General features: G+C 38.6%; 3 protein-coding genes across 3 annotated transcripts; 1 reads left to right on the top strand and 2 right to left on the bottom strand.

The window, feature by feature from the left end:
- Nucleotides 1-736: 736 nt before the first annotated feature.
- LOC143905523 (uncharacterized) lies at nt 737-7,719 on the bottom strand. Its single transcript, XM_077420984.1, has 2 exons — nt 7,122-7,719; nt 737-7,050 (listed from the first exon to the last, which is right to left on the bottom strand). The coding sequence occupies exon 2, from the start codon at nt 5,178-5,180 to the stop codon at nt 2,055-2,057; it is 3,126 nt and encodes a 1,041-aa protein (XP_077277110.1). The 5' UTR covers nt 5,181-7,050; nt 7,122-7,719; the 3' UTR covers nt 737-2,054.
- LOC143905530 (uncharacterized) lies at nt 1,440-2,021 on the bottom strand. The gene has a single exon (XM_077420991.1). It carries the CDS (start codon nt 2,019-2,021, stop codon nt 1,440-1,442), a length of 582 nt encoding a protein of 193 aa, XP_077277117.1.
- Nucleotides 7,720-9,131: 1,412 nt separating the features above from the next.
- LOC143905522 (thiamine transporter 2-like) lies at nt 9,132-15,583 on the top strand. The gene is given in 8 exon segments (XM_077420983.1): nt 9,132-9,291; nt 9,512-9,701; nt 9,782-10,166; nt 10,398-10,823; nt 13,038-13,230; nt 13,374-13,509; nt 13,591-13,649; nt 13,651-15,583. Coding segments are annotated over 7 exon segments (1,440 nt in total). The 5' UTR covers nt 9,132-9,291; nt 9,512-9,578; the 3' UTR covers nt 13,769-15,583.
- Nucleotides 15,584-15,674: the final 91 nt, after the last annotated feature.

Here is a 15,674-nt window from a genome sequence, read left to right as displayed (position 1 = left end):
CAAAATGTTTAAAAGATATCAAAAAATGTTTCATATATAAAGTTTTAATAAGGTAAAAACATTTCTATATTTAAACACATTAAAAAAATTGTTTTTTTAATTTTTAATAAAAAAAAATTTTTAAATTACTTTTAACAAATAATAATGTTGTTGTATAGAGGAGATTTTACCATAAAACTTTTATATAAAACATTTTTTGATATCTTAAATATTTTTTGAGATATAAGAGGAAAGAGTAAAAAGCTGCTTCTACATGTGAGGGGTAATTTCACCTCGGGTGCATCCCGATGGAGAAGAAATAGCGGAACGGAACAGTAACGGAAAAGAGATATGGTGGGGGGTTAACCAATCAGAGTAGTTCCGTTTCAATTCCGTTCCGTTATTTAGTGAGTGGGTTCCCCATGGCACGGAGCTGTTACGGAACGGAAAAGAAACGGAAAAATGTCTAACCTATTCTGTCGAAAGTTCGCAAATAAGTGCAGTGGATCGATTGCTTTGCAACATTTTTATTTTTGCAAATAAAGAGCAATATGTCATCATCGGTAGGTATTACATGTGAAAATAAAATATATATGTTAAAATCCTATGCTAATTAACCGAATGTGATATATTTCATTAATTTCCAGAAATTCAAATGTGGATATTGCCGCTGGATTGTTTGGTTCGATGAAGACGGAAAACTTTCACATCCTTGCTTAGCAAATCATACGAATTTAATAATGGATAAAGATTGAAATCTCTTTATAAATGGTACGTATATTTGTGTACAAGAGAGGCAATATATATTCAATATAACTAATGGTTAGAATATGTAAATGATATATAAATTTGTTGTAAAACTAAATCTGTTATTATTTAGATTCTTTAGAAACACACGTCGAGAGTGAGAATAACAGCAATAACGCCGGAGAGACTGGAGACAGTGACGTAGGATTGTCATTGATGATGGGAATAAGATCATCATCTACGATGAGGTTGTCACTTGTTGATGTAGAAGGAATTAATGCTGTTGCTCTTTGAACAGGACGCTTTGAACATATCCACATTTGAATTTCTGGAAATTAATGAAATATATCACATTCGGTTAATTAGCATAGGATTTTAACATATATATTTGTTTTGTTAGTTAGTGTGGATCTGGTAAGGCAAGGGTGATTTTCGGAAGCACTACACTTCTTGCTGAGTACAAAGACTTTATTTATACAAAGGATCGCTTTAACTGATATCGCGAGGCGTACCGGTAGGAAATCTTACGGGAAACGGACCACATTTGCGATGCGTACCGCTCGGAATCTTTGGTAAGACTGACTGTTCCCCTTAAGTGGCAACTCAGAGCTCCATCTCGCGGAGAGAAACAAACTAAAACAAAACTATGCGACTCTAAACTATTCGATTGCAACCATGCCGGCCGCCTTGAAATGACGATTTCAACATAAAGATTAATCATTATCCATCGGAAGGATACAAGTTTTTGCTATGCTACGTTTATAAGTTCCATGCGCGGTGCGAATTGATACAACTCGCGTTAAACCATCGCGCCCTGGGAAGGTCTCTATTATTCGCCCCAGCAACCATTTCAATGGAGGGACATTGTCTTCCTTCAGCAACACCATCGATCCTGGCTGGATGTTGGGCTGCACCGTCGTCCACTTCTTCAGAGATTGGAGTTCGCTAAGGTACTCGTTGGACCATCGTCTCCAAAACTCTTGCACCGTGCGTTGGATGAGTTGCCATCGGGATAATCTGTTTAGCTTTAGTTCGGTTAAATCGGGTTCTATGATTGAGTTTAATGGAGCACCTATTAAAAAATGCCCAGGAGTTAAAGGTTCGAGATCAGAGGGATCGGAGGACATGGGAGAGAGGGGTCTGGAATTTAGGCAGGCTTCAATTTGTGTCACGACAGTTCCCAGTTCTTCTGCCGTGAATGAGGCTGTTCCGAGAGCTCTGCGCATGTGATGTTTAGCTGCCTTTACTGCCGACTCCCACAGGCCACCAAAGTGTGGAGAATTAGGAGGGATCATATGCCAAGTGATGCCCTCATTTGCGCAGAATCGCTATACGATCTCCTGGTGTTCTGTATTTTGGAATAGTTCATAAAGCTCCTGGAGTGCGCGATTGCCTCCAACGAAGTTCGTGGCATTGTCGCTGAATATATCCGTGCATCGACCTCGCCTAGCGACAAATCTCCTCAATGCTGCCAAAAACGCATCCGTGGTAAGGTCGTTGACTATTTCCATGTGAACCGCCTTGGTGGCGAAACACACAAATACGCAAACATATGTTTTGAGGGTTGCCTTGCTCCGTATCCTTGGTTTACAGTTGAACGGGCCACAGAAATCAATGCCTACTCGGAGAAATGGTCGAGCTGGCTGTACTCTGGCTGCTGGTAATTGGCCCATCACTTGTTCCGCTATGATAGGTTTCGCCCGGAAACAGCGCACGCAGTTATGCACCGTTTTTCGACACAAGTTGCGTCCGTCGATGATCCAAAATTGCTGCCGCAGGGTGTATAGTAAGGCTTGAGGTCCCGCGTGCAGGTTTGCTTTATGATAGTGTCGAGCGAGTAGTCTACTTAGTTTATTTTTCGCATGTAGCAGCATCGGATGACGCTGATTATCTTCCAGATCGGAGTTCTGGAGTCGACCTCCTACACGAAGAATGTGATGTTCATCGAGGTAGGGACGAAGAGACTGCACTCTGCCCTTATAGTCAGCAATACCGTATTCTCGTAATTTCTTGATGTCCTGAGCGAAGTCCTCAGATTGTGCAGCTCGTATCAATCCCAGCAAGGCCTCATTCAATTCAGAGGCTGATAGAGGGCCATAGTCTCTTCTGTCTCGCGTCGCTTTGCAATTTGCAACGAATCTGCGGCAACGGGCACTGATTCGCAACGTTTTCGTGTAGCTCGAGTAATTCATCACGGGATCCGCTAACGTCGCTATGCAAGATACGTTGATGGCCTTTTTCAATTCCTCGTCAGTCTGGTCGTTGGATTCCGTCCGCTCCAGCCGTAGAGATGGCCATTCGGATTCTTCGTACTTTAGAAAGGTAGGCCCGTGAAACCAATTATCTGCCTTATTGAGAGCCTCTGGTAGAAGGCCCCGAGATACCAAGTCCGCTGGGTTCAGTTCGCCTGGAACGTGTCTCCATTGCTCCGGCGTGCTCAATTCTTGTATGCGGGCAATCCTATTTGCCACGTAGGTTGTATAGCGACTTGATTGCGATCGAATACGATATAGAGTAATTGTTGAGTCCGTCCAGAGGCAGATGATCCGATAAACCAATGCTATTGCGCCGGTCACCTTTGCGGCGAGCTCCGCTAGTAGGAGCGCGGCTTGTAGTTCCAGTCTTGGAATGGTAGTCTTCTTCAGCGGCGCGACTCTAGATTTAGCGCACAAAAGATTTATGGTGTAGTTGCCAATTTGATCAAGAGCCCTTAGATAAATGCAACATCCGAACCCGAGCTCAGATGCGTCCCCAAATCCATGAAGTTCCAGTGCAACGGCATTCGGAGGGAGGGCACATCTTGGTATTTTGATTTCCACTAAAACATTGAGCTGCTTGCGGAAAGTCATCCATTTTTTTTGTAATGGTTCTGGTAGAGGGTCGTCCCATTGGAGATCTGTAATCTTCCACAATTCTTGCATTAACACCTTGGCCCAGAATACCAATGGTGCGCTGAGTCCAAGAGAATCGTAAAGTTTAGCTATTTCAGACAGGATCATTCTCTTCGAGTAGTTGTGGCGTTCCTCGACCTTGTCCCACGTTAGTACAAATTGATCGTCTCCAGTTTGCCAGATCAGTCCTAGTGTGCGAGTTTGATCAGCCTTGGGAAAGGCAACACTGCTTGCAGGGCTCGTAGACACCTCGTTGCAATTGGATGCCCACTTGTGTAGTTCGAATCCGCCTCGCCGCATGAGAGATTGTAATTGTTGCTGCAAATCCTTAAGTCGCTGAATCGTCGACGCTCCCGTTGTGACGTCGTCAACGTAAGAATCTTCAATCACTGCGCGAGCGGCCTCAGGGAAATCCTTCATTTCATCTTCGGCTAATTGTTGTATCGTCTGTGTTGCTAGAAACTGAGCGTCGGCCTCTCCATATGTCACAGTGTTAAGCTGATAACTGAGAATCTCCGCAAGAAAATTAGGACGCCACCAAATGCGTTGTAAACATCGTTGATCCTTGTGTATTTCTATCTGCCTGTACATCTTAATGATGTCGGCCGTCAGTGCATATATGTAAGTTCTGAAACGAAGAATTACGGTAAATAGGTCTGATTGTATCGTGGGACCTACCTTCAGAACGTCGTTAAGTGATAGATGTGGTTCTATCTTAAACGAGGCATTAAAAACCACTCGTAATTTCGTAGTAGTACTACTGGGCTTAAGAACGTGGTGATGCGGCAAGTAGTATTGCACCGCCTTTGGCTCAGAATCAGATGTCTCGTTTACCGGCTCCATGTGCTTTAAGTCGATGTATTCTTGCATGAAGTCGTGGTACAATTTCTGTATTTCAGGTTCTCTTCGTAATCGTTGCTCCAACCGAAGAAACTGTTGCAATGCTGCCATCTTGGTATCGGAGAGATTCGTGATCTCCGGCTTTGTAAGGTGTGACACGGAGTATCTTCCGTCCGGCTTTCTCACCGCTATTTGCTTGTAATGTAGCTTGCACTCCCTTTCTTCGAGTGATAATGCCCGATCCTTGATCACTTCCTCTTGCAACCAGAATTTTTGTATTTGCTCGTTCAAATTATTCACCGTACATGCAAGTGACACTGTTAGTTTCGGCTGGCGATTTTGCTCCAGAATTCGTCCTCCTATTATGTGACCTAGGACCGTGCCATGTAGTTTTGGAAATCCATGCTTCATTGCGATTTGATCTCCCGTGAGTAGATCCCAGAAAATATCGGCTCCAATTAGCAAGTCAATCTTGGCGGGCGTGTGAAATTGCGGATCAGCCAATTGAACGGTCGTCGGAATCAGCATAGCATCCTCGATGGGGCAGATCGGCATATTCTGAGTGATATGTTCTGTAACTAGCAGTTCAATAGGTGTTCTAAAGGACGAGATGCGTGATCCTATAGTTGTGCGTACAATAATATGTGCCCGTGTTTGAGCATCATTCAATCCAGTTACTTGAAGGTTAACCCTTCTTCCCTTCAGTCGCAACGTTTGATACATGCGTGTAGTTATAAAGCTGTTTTGAGAACACCCGTCAAGGAGTGCTCGAGCTAGATGCTCATGTCCACTAGAATCATAAATTTTGATTATCGCAGTAGCTAGTAATACTTGCTTGACTTTAGGTTCCGGACGAACATTCAAATTGCAAGTCGTTGTCGATGAGCTCACGTTAGCTTCTTGTTTACTTCCGTTAGACGAGGCATCCTTTGTGTCGATCGCGTTTGGCTGTGTCGGAGACTCGAGCGCGTTTGTCTTCAAATGGAGCAGCGTGTGATGCCGCCTTTGACAGATTCGGCAGCCTCCGGATTTGCAATCTATCGCACGATGTGAACTGCCTAAACAATTAATGCAAAGATTTAATTTACGCGCTGCTGCTATTCTTTGATTTACCGGCAGGTCCGTTAGCTTTTTGCACTTGAAACTGAATGCTCGGCTTGACAGATGCCACACATAACCTTTGATGTAGCTACAAAGGCCTTACTGGATCTTTCCGGTTTCGCGCGCGCACTTGTCGCAATTGCTTCCAACACGCGCACTCGTTCCTCCAGCACTGTCATGATTTCCTCGAAGGTTTGTATTCTGTCGGTCGGAGCCTTTGATTCGATCTCCTTTCTTGACGCTGCATCGAGTTTAGTCGTAATATGATACGTGAGAAACGCATCCCACTTGTCAACCGGTTGCTTGAGAGCCTTCAAGGCATGATAGTTTCGCCGCACTCCGTCAATCAGAGTCTGCAAGGATGATGCGGAGTCTTCTTGTGTTATCTTCAAATCGTAGAGATTCTTGATGTGTTTCTTTATAATGCGAGCTTCGTTATCGTAATGCTGCGTCAGCTGCTGCCATGCGACGGCATAGTTTTCGGCGGTGAGCGGAAGTTCGACGTATTGCCTCGCCGATCCCGCGCTTACGTATGACTGTAAGTAATAGAAACGCTGTGTGTCGTTCAATCGCACATTGTTTTGGATAAGCTCCGTAAAAATATTCTTGAAAGTCAACCAGTTCTCCCATTCACCGTCGAATGGGGTTAGTTTGATCTCGGGAAGTTTGACAGATGCAGTCGTCGGTGTGTTTGATGACTGGCTTCGTTGCGCGGCGTTGGATGGCGCTGCGGCTGCGGTCGCCTGTTGCGCCGCTCGAGTTCGTGCTTGCAACAAGCGGAGGGACGACTCGGTCTTAAGATGGCCGTCTTCGAAATCGCCCCGTTCCCCGTTCCTTCTGTTGCTCGTCGGCAGATACGCCATCTTGTTCGTCGATTTGGTCCTGTATCTGCGAGAAATCCTTGAGATGTCGATCCAATGCGCTTAATAACGTATCGATCTCGTGTTCCGTTGATTCGGAAATGACGCACGTTTGCATCCATCGGTTTATGGAAGTAACGCGCCCTTTTATGTACGCCCGCTTTCTTACGAGCTTCTCGAACGCCGACATTTTGCTTGACCGTTACGTGAGGCCAACAACGACGCGACCTTTCGGCTTGACGGAATTATGCTCGTCTAATCACGCGAAAACTGTTCTCACCGCGCACGTATACTCGTCTTTCGTCTTTGTACACTCGATCGTTCGCGACTCGAAAACCGATTTGCACGAGAAAACCGCGCCTCGCCCAGATCCGGCTCGAAGGACCAATGTTTTGTTAGTTAGTGTGGATCTGGTAAGGCAAGGGTGATTTTCGGAAGCACTACACTTCTTGCTGAGTACAAAGACTTTATTTATACAAAGGATCGCTTTAACTGATATCGCGAGGCGTACCGGTAGGAAATCTTACGGGAAACGGACCACATTTGCGATGCGTACCGCTCGGAATCTTTGGTAAGACTGACTGTTCCCCTTAAGTGGCAACTCAGAGCTCCATCTCGCGGAGAGAAACAAACTAAAACAAAACTATGCGACTCTAAACTATTCGATTGCAACCAATATTTTATTTTCACATGTAATACCTACCGATGACGACATATTGCTCTTTATTTGCAAAAATAAAAATGTTGCAAAGCAATCGATCCACTGCACTTATTTGCGAACTTTCGACAGAATAGGTTAGAAATTTTTCCGTTTCTTTTCCGTTCCGTAACAGCTCCGTGCCATGGGGAACCCACTCACTAAATAACGGAACGGAATTGAAACGGAACTACTCTGATTGGTTAACCCCCCACCATATCTCTTTTCCGTTACTGTTCCGTTCCGCTATTTCTTCTCCATCGGGATGCACCCTTAGGGTGCCATTACATGGAGCGCGGAAACGCGGAAACGCGGAAGCGCGGAACAGAATAGTAACTAGATTCCGCGTTTCCGCGAGTTGAGTCCCGCACGTTTGAACGGAAAAGCGGAATCCGCTATTATCGTGTATGTATGTATGGCTGCGTTTCGATATTCACTGCCAGTACTTAACGCAGCCTATGTATGTACCCTGGCTTGCATATAAGATATACTTCATAATAACCATCAACATGATGTTTATTGGATCTATAATATTATACTGCCACTTTTATTAAATAATAAAGTAATCGAAGAGTATGTGTAAAAGCTTTTTTTTTCAATGTGATTAAACAGCTCCGAAATTTGATTGAGTATACTGTATCCGCGTTGACAACGGATTTTGACGCGTTCGTTCCGCGAGTTTGTTTCTCCTTATATTACATGGAGCACAATTTGCGCGGAAAAGCGGAACAGTATAGTGACAAATAGACATTTGTATTCATTTCTTAAAATTGTGTTCACTTAATTCATTGCAATTTTTATTAATATGCTTATCTTTTCAGCTTATCTATTGAATACAAGCATTTTAATCAATAAATACCGTTAAAAATTAATATTTTATAATTCTCCGTTCCGCTTTTCCGCTCAAAATATGCTCCATGTAATATTAAGGCATTCAAAACAGACGGAACGGATCGACGGAAATCTAGTAAATTTTGTCTTCCGCGTTTCCGCGTTTCCGCGTTTCCGCGCTCCATGTAATGGCACCCTTAGGGTGCGGAAGCGCGGAAGACAAAATTTACTAGATTTCCGTCGATCCGTTCCGTCTGTTTTGAATGCCTTAATATTACATGGAGCATATTTTGAGCGGAAAAGCGGAACGGAGAATTATAAAATATTAATTTTTAACGGTATTTATTGATTAAAATGCTTGTATTCAATAGATAAGCTGAAAAGATAAGCATATTAATAAAAATTGCAATGAATTAAGTGAACACAATTTTAAGAAATGAATACAAATGTCTATTTGTCACTATACTGTTCCGCTTTTCCGCGCAAATTGTGCTCCATGTAATATAAGGAGAAACAAACTCGCGGAACGAACGCGTCAAAATCCGTTGTCAACGCGGATACAGTATACTCAATCAAATTTCGGAGCTGTTTAATCACATTGAAAAAAAAAGCTTTTACACATACTCTTCGATTACTTTATTATTTAATAAAAGTGGCAGTATAATATTATAGATCCAAACATCATGTTGATGGTTATTATGAAGTATATCTTATATGCAAGCCAGGGTACATACATAGGCTGCGTTAAGTACTGGCAGTGAATATCAAAACGCAGCCATACATACATACACGATAATAGCGGATTCCGCTTTTCCGTTCAAACGTGCGGGACTCAACTCGCGGAAACGCGGAATCTAGTTACTATTCTGTTCCGCGCTTCCGCGTTTCCGCGTTTCCGCGCTCCATGTAATGGCACCCTTAGAACCGTTTTTGGGCAACAACAAAAAATTTTTAAATTCATCTTTTTACCCCCCCCTTCCCCTTCCTACATGTGTGGAAAATTTTATTAAAATCAGAATTTGTGGAAGAATGTGTGGAAAATTTTATTAAAATCAGAATTTTTGAGTTTATAATTGCGAGGTTCCCTTGTGAATGAACATACTTGGTCTTGTGGTTTATACTGTGCTCTAGTCTTGATGTATTTGGAGTTTCCCTTCTATTACTTTTAAGTTAATCTCGGTAGATGCTCAGCACGTCAGCACGTAAATGCAGAAGGCAGTGAAAGGTAGTAGCAGGCAGATGTGCAAGACTTTTTGAAGGCAAAGTTAAATGTGATATGTGTAAAAAAGTATTTGAAACGTTTAATTACAACAAACAATAACTAAATTAATAACTGAAGTGTTAGGTAAGATAGAAAATAATTAAAAATGAAAAAAAATAAAATAAAATCTGGAAATATTAAATAAAATTAAACGTCTTTTATATTTTACTGTATTAAATGTTTTGTTAGAATACTGTTATTTATTAAATAGAAATATATTAAATGTATATATATTTTTAAAATTTTTAACTTATGCATTATGTTTGAATAAATTAATGTATGTCTTTTTTTCTCTTTCTTTGAGGATGCATTGAGGATTTTTTAAATTTGTTGAGGTAATGTATTGAACAACGGAGCAAACACAAGACAGAATGCATTGGGTCAAGATCTCGTGTATCTTGTGCATGTTTGGATGCTTTAAGGACTTTCGACCTTCTGAATCATTTGTGACCGATTATTTGACCGGGCCATGGAAGAATTTTACATCTGACGAAGTGATTCCTTAAAATATTGAATGATGTTGTTTCCATTCAATAATAATTAAATGATATTGACAATATGTTTAATCTTTCAGGTGAATCAACATATCTATCCTGTGGCTACGTACAGCTACTTGGCAACGCTGATACTTGTCTTCTTGGTCACAGACTTTGTCAGATATAAACCTATTATTGTATTATGCGGCATTTCTGGCATTATCACGTTCCTCATGATAATACTCGGCAAAACTGTGATAGTATTCCAAATCGTGGAATTTTTTTATGGCCTGTTTTTCTCTACAGAAGTAGCCTATTATACTTATATATATGCCAAAGTGGACAAAAAACACTATCAAGAGGTGACGGGGCATACTAAAGCGGCTACGTTGTTTGGCCGTAGTATGTCTGGCATTGTAGCACAATTAACGGCTTCCTTTGATTTACTGAATTATCATCAGCTCAATTTTATAACGCTTTCAGGTACATAAGATAAGATAATCCGAAGTATACAAGTAAATTAAATGTTTAAACTATGTTGGATTATGAATTAATCATAATTTGCATAGAATTCTACATATAACTTTCGCAAAGTAATGACATTTACCAATATTTTGTATATATATTATATATTTATAAGTGTTTCATATAATATACAATTCGTACTATATGAAACACTTATAAATAACATAATGTTATATATTTGTTTTTCAGCCTGCATTTTTGCAACGGTCTGGTCGCTTTTTCTGCCTTCTGTAAATCAGTCTATGTACTTCCATCACACAAGCAGCGTTTCCGACGAGGAGCAAGGGAAAGGGGCACTCGATCATCAGTTGCGACATTTAAGTAATCTGCGAAAATCATCGCCCAGTGTCGAGAATGGCAAAATAAGGAGTTGCTGCTTTGTATTGTCAGGTGCGTCGTTGCTTTGCAAGATCGGAAACGCTTATGCGCTGCTGTGGAAACACTTTGTGAAGGCTTATACCAATTATCGTGTGGCGAAGTGGTCGGTCTGGTGGGCACTAGCCACCTGCGGCTATCTGCAAGTCATCAACTACATTCAGCTGCTGTGGCAGACAGCGATGGAGCCAGAGGACAGGATTTATAACGGCGCCGTGGACTTCATCTATGCAATCGTAGGTAAGGAAGATGCTTCAGCTGTCTCTGGTGAAACATGTATTTTATCAAATTCTGTAAAAGCAAATTAAAAAGTCAGAACAATGGAATTAATTCTGTACCATTAGTTATATCTATACCTCATATTTAGTGATAATGCAATCTCGTTAATGCAATCTACTAACAATAAGAATGAGTAATTTTGTCTCTTTAATCTAAAATAAGTAGATACTGATGAGATAAGTTTAATAGAGATGGCTGATAACATTATACGTCAAAGCAATAAACAGTTTTGGTTGATAATATTTATCTTTATTATAAATTATAAGACAAGAAAAATACTATAAATATCTTATAGATAAAAATATGTATGTATATTCTTGCCATTATATACGAGGATCGGTACGAAAGTAATGCCTCCCAATTTTTTTCTTTCGAATCTTACGCCATAGAAAATTTTGCACTGATAGCGTTTTCTATTGGGAAAACTAGGACAACACCAGCGCTGTGCTAGGTTTCAATGAAAACTGTGCTAGTGCAATAATAATACAGGTTTAGTGTGGTTCAGTGAAACATCACTAATAAGATATCTTATAACTTAATCTAAATAGTAAAAATACATTTAACTACACAAACATAAATTGCTTATTTTACAATAATATTCTGATTTATTTCTTCAGTTTCTAAAAATTTCAAGATTTTTACATGTTGAAATGTTAATGTCATTGCGCAGCTATTATTAGATATGTCAAGACTAAAAACAATATTGTTTTTATGAAGTTTAGAATACTATTTAATATCATCTTAATGTATCATATCTTAAAGCACAAAAACAACTCAATTTGAACTTGCACTAGTATTCCACCGTCTCTAAAGACGGTGGAGCAAAAGTTGTATTCAGTGCAATATTTTTGCACTAGTATTTGTCAGTAGTGAGTGGAACATTGAGCACTGAAAATATGTGAACTAATTTTCACAGAGGAACAATAAAATTGGACTCAGTGTGCATCAGTATTGCACTAGTTTTCCCAGTAGAAAACACTATGAGTTGTTACTTGAAGTCTCTATACTTCGTCCAACGAGAGAGCATAGTTGCACTATGTTGAGTGATGTGATCATTTACGTGAGTGTGTCACATGAGCAGTTTGAACTGGTGGGTGTTTCAGATATGCGTAACAGACAGAGAGGTGGTTGAATTTCTTACCGTGGAAGAAGTAAGTTCCAATGACTTCGTTCAGCGGAAAAAGCAGCTCAATGATTCTTTATTATGATTGATTTCTACACTTGGATCTAGGGAAGAACTAAAGGCAAGGTCCAGTTGTTTTAAAAAAATGCTGATCGCACATTGAGTTGCTTCGAAATTCATTCGCGTCTCAGAAATGCTTATGATAGCACCATTTCTAAAATGCGAATGGATTTTAATAGGACTTCATTTCTTCCATGATAAGAAATTTAATCACCGCCCTTGTCTGTTACGCGCATCTAAAACACCAGTTTGAACTGTTGTGTGACACACATAAGGCCCGTATTCATAGTCGGAACTTATTTTGAAGACGCTCATTTTCAGCGAACAAAAATTTTTAGAAATAATATATATGTATATGTATGTATGTATATATACGCAAAATATTACTACTTGAAGATATTACTTAAAAAAATAATTAAATTTTTTTTACGTATTTTGGAGTCTATTTTTGATTGTACTGGGATGATCAACGACGATTCAGCGTCAACGCTGATGTTGAATAAATTCAACTTTATTTCTTGACGCTAACGTCAAAGCGAAACCACGTGATCCTAGAAATAATATTTGTATAACATATAAATTATAAAATATTACATTATAGAAGAACATCTTATTTTTTATGTCCAATTAAAAAATGCTATTTAATTTAAGTCCAAGCAGAGCTACTTATCAATTAAATGCAAATCATGAGATTAGACGTGTTAAACAGTTTATCCATGCATTAAAACTTCATTAAAAGTCAAAATGGGAAAGGGGCTTATAACCACAACAAGGTGTTTGTGTCGTTATATTTCTGTGTGAATTTTGTATAATTCTAACTTTTTTCCAATTCATTGTCAGTAAACTGCACTCCGATTACTTGTCGTTCTTAAAACATAGCTTCTTAATTAAAACTGACCAATAAGGTGAAATAGCGTGATTGAGGGAGATCAATTAAACAAAATTATGTAAAAGCAGTGATTTTTTACACATTTTTTTTTATTTTTTATCAGGTGCGGTGACCGTATTTTGTGTAGGAAGGATACAGTTAAATTGGACCTTATTAGGTGACCTGACATTGTCTATTTTCTCACTGCTGGAAGGCGGTATACTATTGGGATGTTCTTATAGCTACAACATTTGGCTTCTGTATTTTGGTTACGTCATTTTTGGTGTAATTTACCACACCATGGTCACTGTTGCAAGGTGAATTCGCAATTAACAACGTAATTTAATTAGGAAATACTCTTCGAAAAATTAAAATAGATTTTTGATTCGAATAAAATAACAATAAGGATGAATGAGGAAAGAGAGGAATCAGAAAGTGTTTTGTTTTTACTTGTTCGTAGCTTCGAAGTCGCCAAATGTATATCCGAGGATAGCTACGGCCTTGTGTTCGGGGTGAATACATTCTTCGCGTTATTAACGCAGAGCATATTGACGCTCGTGGTCATCAATACGCTCATGCTAAATATTAGACAGCAAGTAAAATGATTCACTACAAATACTTTGAGATTGAGTGTTGGGTATCTCCTCAAATAACGCTGGGAATTATTTGCATTTCAGTTTTTTGTCTACGGCAGCTACTTCCTGATTCTAGCCGTAGTATACATTGTGATGGGCATTGCAACATTATCGAAGCACTGCAGGTTTCCACGTATGGATCAGCGGTGACGATAAATTTCCATCCGCGAGTGATGCGAGAAACATTGAGCTGTCCAAGCACGAGCGTGATGGCAGTTGAAATAAATGCATTTTAGCTGATAATTCAACTTGTAACTTGAATTATGTACACGGTTTTTTAATCGTTGAATTAGTCCACGCCGCGATTATTGTTTTTATAAGACACTTCTTGTTATTTTCGCGGCGTGTTGTTCCTGAGAATTTTATATATAGGGACTTATTGTTGTATATACAGTATACATATGCATAGTATTAAATTGCTAAATTCTTATTTATAAATTTTTTTTATAAATAAGTATTTTTATAGAATCAAGATACTTTGTATTAAGGAGTTTGCCTATTAGTCGAAAGTCAACTTAGAGTCTTGATTTTTTTATATGATTTACATAAACAGTTTACACAAATAATCCCGAAAGTTGAGCAATATTGACCGTATAGTTTTTTTGTAATATTATTCAGAAGTTGATCACTTTGAGCCTATCGCCTCATGAGAAACGGTCGCTCTGAGGTAAATGATCACTCATTTAGTACACACGTAGCCAACTTAGGACTTTGAAAAACTAGCATTTGACAGATAAAACATCAAGGATTGCATAAAAACTATAAAAATGATATTTTACCGTGTAGATTTAAAGCTTTATTGTCACAAAGTTTATTTTTACCTCATTGATCGAATTAGTAATGACAGACGTTGCCATTGGCAACGCAACAGCTGATGCGAACCCAATCTCACAAACAGTGTTTAAAGATGTATGTCGCTATAGCTATATGTAGTATAATTTTGTTTTCTTGATTAAATAGTGTAGAGCTAATCTCAGAAATTATTCATAAACAACATGGTATCATTGGGACAGAAAAAGCGTAAAAATCGCAATTTTGTCCCATTTTTGTACTTGATATTGTTTAAATAAATAATTAAAAAATTAAAAAAAATATATAAACAGAAAATCTTAAAAAACTGTATTTGCAATTCTCGATGTCATAGAAGTGTACCATAAAAATTTCATTTATTTTTACCGTACATGAGCAGAGATACATATTATATGATAGTTACACACACATGGGAAGTATATATATAATATATATATATATATATATATATATATATATATATATATATATACCTATATACAATTTCTGTAACTTTTAAAGCAAATATCTCAGAAACGGGTCGGATAATCGATCGCAAATTTAACACAGGTTTTTGGGATATATAAGTGCACAATCTCTGTAAATTTTAGCTTTATCCCTTTATTTTCACATAAGCGACATACATCTTTAACCACTAATCATGAATTCACTACACGCAATCATCAATGTATTAGTCATTTTAAGTCTTTAGTATTCTCGGACAATTGTTCATATAGGTTTTTATAAATTATTTGTGATTTTTCTTTTACTTTATAATGTTGGATAATAAGTATTTGATAACGATTCCCGAGTCGTTGACGTTCTCATACTTCGGCATATATTTGTTAATATTCTATACACTAATAATTTACGAAGAATATAGCACATAACTAGCATCTACAATTCATTATACTAATATCGCATATAATTCGGGATCGCTGTAATGACTTATTATTCAATCGCATTTTTGACTTCAGAATATAGTAGGCGAACCTCCTTAAGTAACCGTAGATTCTTCCTTTTCCTTCTGTTTTTTATCGTTAAAACACAAGTAGTTTTAAAATTCTTCTCTTCAATAGGGACTTTTTAAAACAACTTGTTTTGGAAGGAAGAAGTGTAATAAAATCAATTACCATTCTAACACTTCAAGACTGTCTAGCTTCAATTTTTATTAGACAGCTTCAATGCATCAATCTAGTATTATTGTCATGACGAAAAAATGAATAATAAACGCTATTTACATTAATCTAATTGCATTTATCTATTTTTTCAGACAAATTTCTTACAGGAAGAAATAATAATAATATACTTATGAAGCGTCTCCATTTTAAGAAATC

The sequence above is a fragment of the Temnothorax americanus genome, unplaced genomic scaffold (genome assembly GCF_048541705.1).
Source record: "Temnothorax americanus isolate GAGA-0224 unplaced genomic scaffold, ASM4854170v1 Scaffold63, whole genome shotgun sequence".
Lineage (NCBI taxonomy): Eukaryota > Metazoa > Arthropoda > Insecta > Hymenoptera > Formicidae > Temnothorax > Temnothorax americanus.
Note: the sequence above shows the minus strand (reverse complement) of the source record. Positions and strands in the feature narration are given on the sequence as shown.

Bases quoted from the DNA above. Each gene is read 5' to 3' on its own strand.
- LOC143905530 (XM_077420991.1), bottom strand. From the start codon at position 2,021: ATGATCCCTCCTAATTCTCCACACTTTGGTGGCCTGTGGGAGTCGGCA.
- LOC143905523 (XM_077420984.1), bottom strand. From the start codon at position 5,180: ATGTATCAAACGTTGCGACTGAAGGGAAGAAGGGTTAACCTTCAAGTA.